Source organism: Anneissia japonica, unplaced genomic scaffold (genome assembly GCF_011630105.1).
Source record: "Anneissia japonica isolate Jap-2015-1 unplaced genomic scaffold, ASM1163010v1 scaffold287991_len637273_cov151, whole genome shotgun sequence".
In the NCBI taxonomy this organism is placed as follows: Eukaryota; Metazoa; Echinodermata; class Crinoidea; order Comatulida; family Comatulidae; genus Anneissia; species Anneissia japonica.
The window spans coordinates 533776-541840 of record NW_022692547.1 but is presented as its reverse complement, the minus strand read 5'-3'; the positions used below and the strand labels follow the sequence as shown (position 1 = coordinate 541840).

The following is an 8065-nucleotide window of genomic DNA, read 5'->3' as shown; positions in this document are numbered from 1 at the left end:
AAGGCTATAGACAAATGTAAGAAGATGAAAGTTGGAAATATACTGTCTGTCTATGGAGCTCTCATCTGTCCAATATAAATATCCTCATTTTGATGTTGACTACAGGAGAATGTGATTCCACTCCACACTTCAAATCATGCCAACATCCACAGTCCCAGGATTGATTGGAATATTGAGGGGGCGTTTATTCAAACGGGGCGCTTAAGGAAATTTTCACGTTATGAGGGGCGCTTATTCGAGAAAAGCGCTTATTCACACGGGACACTTATTCGCGCGGGTACGGTACTTCTAATCGCAACATCAAGTTCAGAAAAAGCTTGCGGAAATCTTACTACCCCTGAATATTTAAACGCATCAGTAAGGGCCCTGGCATGATGGAATGCAAGAATTGAATGAATACTAGTCATATCCTTTTATAAATAATTGTTGGACGATAAACCCAAACAAAATTAGCATTAGGAACTAAATATCTGTGAGATAATCAATAGAAAGCTTCAGTGACATTGGGAGACATATCTTGTAGAGATAATAGTTATTGAAAAGACCGGTTTGCATGAACAATAGTAATAATAATAATAAATGAAAACTTCTATAGCGCCGGTGTCCTCCACCCAAATCGGCGCTCATGGCGCTTTGTGCATTAATAACCGGAGAAAACATCCATAAATAGTAATGTTTGCAAGTTATTTTTGAAACTGTTCAGAAGAGCATTTAACTGTAAGGTGCTATTTCAGTGTGCATTGCCCTTCGTAGGCCTACTGCTGGAAATTAGTTAGCAGAAATGAAACTTTTGGTCAGTTCTCAGCTGCTCATCGCCGTTCTCTTTTGGCAGGTTGAAGCTCAGTCGGGTAAGTATATGCGACTCATGGTGTCACAGTCACTAACATATTATATTAGGCCTATGTACTGCAGATTCTCCACCGCTCAATTTTGTATTTATACCCTAGTGATGCTAAATCAGTAGAGAAACATTAGTCTCCGGAAAATGGTCACAGGGGCCCTGATTTTCAATCTACAGCAATATACTTATCAAATTTTGTAACCTCTCGACACAAAATATTTTCTAGTATTTCAAGAAAACCTTGTCTTTCACTACATTATGCATTTTTTTATGATTCTTCATTCCTTAGTTTTTGTGTAATCTTGCTCACAAGCAGACAGCGGTGAATACACGTCCTCCTTTGCGGAGGAAATAACGATTGTTAACCATATTATCAATGGCTTAGATTTAACATCAATTGAGCTACTGCTAGAAACAATGTTATTACTTTTTAGTTATTCATTTATCTTAATTTAATAATTAATTTATAATACGATGATGTATGGACATTATGATAAATAGGCCTATGCTAATAAAGATATAGTTTTCAAATTTCCCTTCCCTCCCCCACCCCCACAAAAAATGACTATCATTGATTGCTCTAAACATAGAGGAAATAAATCAGAAATTTATTTTCTCATCGCTCTACCGAGAGAGCAGGCTTAATATTTCCAAAATAGGTGATCCCATTAATAATGGATTCATGTGTCTTCACGGTTGGATGCAGGTCTGTTAATGCAAACCTTATTATGTGTGTGTGTGTGTGTGTATGTGTGTGTATGTGTGTGTGTATGTGTATACCTATGTATATATAACTATGTATATACATATAATATATATAAAACTATATATAACTATAATATCAAAACTATTCTTGAGATGGATTTCAAAGCTGTTTCTGGTGACTGGGTCCTTCAATCTCTGGGTTTTGAGAGAATTTCTTGCTTATGTTTGACGTTCTACGTAATTTTAATTTAAAATGGCTTGACAGTATATGATGGTCACCTCGAGCATTAGCACCTCTTATCGCCTTGACATCTTGAGGGATGTCTTCCATTTTCTATTTATTGTGATGTGGTCAATCTGATTCTTTGTTTTCCGAGTTTAAAAAACCATGTTTATTTATGCATGATATGTCTTTATATTTTGAAATAGATCCTCCAATGATGAAAACGTTTTCCATACAGATATCGACATTTCTCTCCATTGTCGTTCATCACTTTGCCAAGACCTTCATTTCCTATCACCCTTTTTCTTCCTTTGTTATTACCCTGGCCTCTCTGAAAGAGAGGTAACACCCTCGCCTCCCAGAAGAAGAAGTGATTACCTTCGCCTCTCTCTTCCTTTCCTATCACCTTCTTTCTTCTGAGTCCCTTGCCTCTCCGAAAGAGCTCTTAGAAGAAAAGGTGATTACCCTCGCCTCTCTGAGAAGGAGAGATGATTACCCTCGCCTCTCGAAGAGAAAGACGTGTGTGTGTGTGTGTGTGTGTGTGTGTGTGTGTGTGTGTGTGTGTGTGTGTGTGTGTGTGCGTGTGTGTGTGTGTGTAGCATTTTTATTTAGTCTGAGACTGCATCGTTTCCTGATTTGTACAGATGCAATTTCGCACCTCAGTTTCCGACCACAGGATGTCTCTTGATATATTCATTGTATAAGGTTACCAATGTTATCCTATCCCCACCTTCTAAATGTCAACATTAATCTGAAGGTCTACCAACATCATGCCTCCGATTTAACCAAAACAATCGAAAATTGAAATTAATAAGCAAATTAAGACACTTTTTGAAAGCATCTTTAAAGTATGAAAATGACATGTTCGGGCATCTAATGTGGCATTCGCACAAATCTCGAACGTCACCCTACCATGGTGGTGTTGAGGTGGGTTTGAAACAAGCTACATGAAAGCACCCCAACCCTCTCTTCCTCCCCACTCCTAACGACTAATTCTGGATTCGCTCAGAAAAAGATAGAATGTAAGAGACACAAAGATAAGGGTCAAGGGAAAAAATGCGACAGGGAATGCATAGGCAGACGGAAAGAGTGTCGTGAGTTGCAGAGAGGGGAAGAACAGTTAGACATTTGGCTAGGAAATCAAAATGCTGTAAAGTAGTGGCCGTGTGAAGTTATTAATTGCACCAACGATAAAACCTACCTCTTACAATCAGCTGCATAAAAGCGTGTTTTCGTTCTTCCCATCTGCCATATTCAAAACATTCATAAATCCCAGCATCAGCTACACGGTGATCGTGTCGAATATAATCTTCTTCAAACCGTCCCATTTACTGTCTGAAGTTCCGTCCTTCGCCCATCGTAAGTTATTTTCACTTCCGTTAAATTTTTTGACGCCCAATGTAACTTTGCTATCACCAGCATTAACTGTCTTGGCGCGAACAATCGGTTTTACATAGGCTGTGAAATAAAAGTCAATGTGCATGGTTTGTTTCATTGCGTTTGATAGAAGCCTCCTAAAATAAACACTTTTCAATCAAAAATTGTCTAACTGTATTTGTGTAAGTGTCGGTCGTTGTGTGTGTTGGATGGTTAAGAGAGGGCATTCAGGCGTCTTTCCAAAGGTAGACTGTTAGAAATACGAGCACCAGAGAATGTAATTCTTGACCGTCCAAGATTAATATGACACGAAAAAATAGCTACATTAAAGGGATTATTAAACCGTGTACAATATGAATGATCAGTAATTTCAAAATAATCAGATGAGGTAATCTATTATTAAATAAATAAAATAAATAAATTTAGAGACACATAATTTATAAAGTTTAGGTATTTAAGTGAATAGTGAATAAAACAGTGGTGCTGAATGTTCTCTAAACGTTCTGCAAACTATGGTCCGCGGCCCAAATTTGGGCCGCGAAACATTTTTGGAGGGCCACGAAGCTAGCCGTCTGGAATTTGAAAAAAAAAATAACAAAGAGACGTTTCATCATGGAGAAAAGAGTTTTTAATAAAGCCGCTTCATTGTTGCAGCGAATGCGTCGCTTGCACACGCTGCTAAAGTGCCAGATGATGCGTGCTATTTGAGTTATAAGCAGTTTTTGTATCTATGCCCCCTCGGGAGCTAGACACTAGGTTATCGTCTAGTATTAACCCTGTAAGATCGAGTAAATCCGGTATGGAGGAATGAAGAGATGAGTCATGAGCTAAAGATAAAAATAAATATAAGACCTGTCCTAGAAAGATCACTACATTAAACAACGCCACACATTTCTTGATAACCGAATGCCCATGTGGATACTTTATTAATAAACATAATACCTGTATAGTAAGGTAGTCTTTCAAGGTTGCGGAGAAACAGAGTGTGCGTTAAAGTTTTTGGAAGAAGGAGAAAGACGTGACGTGTGTGGCTGAACCGTGCTTGGTTAAATCATGGCAGAAAAAAAAATCAACAATTGTAGGGGAGGGGGTGTTGGGGAACACAAATGTACGGCATTATTTATTTAATAAAATAATATTTAATTTGTATACAATGAAATTTTATCACTGAGAGAACAGATAATGATGTCAAAATATTGCATATACATGGAGGCTTAATGATCAAAAGTTCTTGCCAGGATTTGGTATGTTGGTCCCTGACGCAGTTGGGCTGCTGGGCCGCGACTTTGTGTATGGAATCGTAAATAGACCGTGAAGTAAAAAGTTTGAGCAACGCTGCTCCAAAATCAGAAAATGTAATGCACCTCACACACATATTTTGCGTAACTAAAACAGGCTTTAAATGAAATTCATGAGTATTACCCCATACCTCAATGCCGTAAGTTAGATGTGGCTGAATAAAAGCACTATTAGTGTGCCCTCAGGGATACAGCGCCGTAGTTTAAACAAGATACCAACCCGATTTTTTAATTTGTTGTTTAACTCAATAATATGCTCTTTAAATAATAAATATAAAATTTAAAAAAATTAATGACCTATTCATATGAGAATTGTAGGTGTTGACTTGATGGCTGATGGGATATATTTTTCTATTAACATCATTGTGTTCAACTTGTAAGTGGCTGATGGGCGGAGAAATTGATAATTGTTTTGCTGTTCCGTTAATTTATTCTTCGTTCGATTGTTTGATGTATTTTTGTTATTGATTGCTTGCTTACATTACTGATGTATTGATTGATTGATTGATTGATCGATCGATTGAAGGATAAGCATCAAAATATATCAAGCTCGTGTTATTTTATATATTAAAAAAAAACCGAAAAGTTGAAATTTCATGTCCTAATTTAAGTTGAAAGTATCAAATTTTTGATTGATTTATGATTGTTTAAAGGTCAGATTGATTGAACAAAAATGATGAAACACCGAAAATAATGAAAAAAGGTATATAAAAATGGTAGGAACTGCAAATAAGAGGGAGAAAAAAAAAGAAATCAAATATATAATTAGCTTAGACTAAGTTTGACAAAGAAATGATGATTACGATTTCTTGTTGAAGATGAAAATGAATAAAAGTGGTTGTTTTACCACACAAGGAAAAAAAATAATAATATGCTCTTTAAACGAAATAAATTTATCCAAAGTAACACCAACAGAAGAAACTGAATCCGTTTCAGAAAATAAAATTTCATTTATTTTGTTAGAGCAATGGATAGCTATATTTTTATTTTTTGAACGGAAAACAATAAAATTGGTTTTATCGGTATTTTATTGTTAATTTGTTGGCATTACACAAATCAATTGCTTCTTGAAACTATGTATTAATTTCATTAAGTTTTAATAGATTTGCATATAAAGCTTTAAATAAATTGGAATCATCAGCAAAAAGTCAGTAGAATTTAGTAAGTCATTAATGTAAATTAGAAATAAAATTAAACCGAGCACCGATCCCTGAGGGACACGATAATTAATAGGTAAATTATCAGAAACAAGATTATTTGAAGATACAAATTGAAGTCTAATGCTTATGTAATTAGAAATCCAACGTAAAGCTATACCTCTTTCTATAACAACTTAGTTTAGAAAGTAATATATCATGATTAATTGTATCAAAAGCCTTGGAAAAGTAAATAAAAATACCGAAAATAAATTTTGAATTGTCTAGATAAAATTGGAAATTATTTACTAAATTTATTAAGCAGAGTTTAGTACTAAATTTTTTCCTAAAACCAAACTGATGTTTATGGAGTAATTTAAACTTTTAAAAGTCTAAATTAAACCTGTGTTCTATTTTCAAGGTAAGAAAAGATCCAGTCAAGAGCTACATTTTCACTCCGACAAATACTAATCGTAAAAGAAAGAGACAATGGTCAATAGTTTCGAAGGCTGTCGAGAGATCAAGCAGTACCTGCAACACTCCAAAACCACTATCGATACTGGTTAATACATCAGTTTGCACACGCAGTAATGCAGTCTCAGTTCCATGGTCCTTTTTATAAGCTGATTAGAGCATGGTGGAGACAGCACTTCGTGCAATGCGTGCTCAAAAAGATGGTCATTCAGCTGTGAGGCAACAACCTTCTCAGAAATTTTGGATACAAACGTCAAGCTCGAAACAGGTCGATAATTTTTTCAGAATTTCCGAGTCAAGTGTTGGCTTTTGATTAGAGGTGTAATTAGTGCTTTTTTGTACTGTGTAGAAAAAATAGCTGTCGAGAGAGTTACATTATTCCTTTCCTTATCAGTCTCATTATTATTAAACTTCTATTATTAATGATCCATTAATTGATTAAAGCTAAATGAGATATTATCGAGTTGCAAATAAATATAATCCAAGAAGTAGCGATACACATCAGTGCTGGCGCATAGATTTTTCCGACGGGGCAGCCGGTAAAGCTGTCCCACGGGAGAGTGGAAGCCAGTGGACCAGTGGCGTAACGACGAGTCACGGGGCCGATGACCGAGAATTCTTTCAATTAAAAGATGCATGGAGATTTCATAGTCCTAACCCTAATCTTAAACAGTTTACATATTGTAGTAAATAATTTAGCCAATTATGAATTAAAACATTGTATTATGGAGAAAATATTAGCATAAATGCTGACTTTGTAACTAAATACTTCGAACTAATGAGAAGTTTAAAACAAGGGTGTCCGTTATCGCCATTTTATTTTAGCAGTTAACAAATATTATCAACTAGATATGCTTCTTTTACGCTGCCCAGTATTAGTATAGTCTTCCCACTCTGGGAATTTTTTTCTGATATGATAAAAAAAAATAGTTATCGTGGAAACAGACAATTGACTACAACAGTGACTTGACAACTCAATATTACAATTTCAACTAAATTAGCAATTTATTATAGTAATTATGATGATTTAGCGTAAATTAGTGATTAGTGAAATATTAATTGTGCAAATAAGCAATTAGCATATTCACACACGTACCAGAAACAATAGGCTCCTTCTTATTACCATCTTGCATTCTGCTTACCTAACTTTAGTTCTTGTGGTAACTAGCATCAATTACCTGGTTAGTGAAATACTAATTATGCAAATGAACAATTAGCATATTCACACACGTGCCAAAACAATAGGCTTCGTCTCTATTGCAATATTGCATTCTGTAAAATTTGAAACCAATCGGACTACTTACTAAACTTTAGTTATCGTGGTAAGAAACAAATTATCAACAACAAGAATAACAACGACAACAACAACGAAAACAATAACGATTTGAAACATGAAGAAGAACATAGTAAAAACATTAGCCTCCAGAGCTTCCCTCCTTTGGGGAGGCTAATTAGATTCACAATATAGAACTATAAGTCAAGGTGGCATTTAAGCCCCAGACCGCAGTAGCAATAGCTTTTGCTAGAAAGATGTTAAATGCATATAGGAGTAGAGTACCAACGTATTACTTAATTCAAATTTCACTTTTTTTCAATTTTTTCTATATTATTGCATTTAGTATGGGCTGCTGGCGTGCCGTTCTTACATGTGACTCGCATTTGGCCTTATTCAGAACCCATTGTGATTATCTGAAGTAATTTCTTGTTCGTTTCACAATTTTACGTGAGGATTTCATTTTACCAGGAACAATTAAGTAATTTCACTGTTCCCTGACTTCACTCAATAAGAATTAATTTACCACCAGAACCTTAACTTCAATCTTTTGTGAATTTATTTGATGACTTTGTAGATCTATATAGTTTGTATACGGATGTAATGGGCTTCATCGAGTATTGTTGCCATGCACTGTCTGTAGCCTTCAGCGTTGCTTAGCGGTAGGTTTAAACTGTCTCTTATACACATCTAGATGTGTATAAGAGACAGGATTACGATTTCTTGTTGAAGATGAAA

General features: G+C 35.4%; 1 protein-coding gene across 1 annotated transcript in view; it reads right to left on the bottom strand.

The window, feature by feature from the left end:
* Positions 1-3051: 3051 nt before the first annotated feature.
* LOC117100344 overlaps positions 3052-8065 on the bottom strand; it is a 7833-nt gene continuing 2819 nt past the window's right edge. Inside the window, exon 4 of the mRNA XM_033240003.1 lies at positions 3052-3227. Coding sequence (XP_033095894.1) covers positions 3052-3227 — 176 coding nt within the window. The remainder of the gene's footprint in view (positions 3228-8065) is intronic.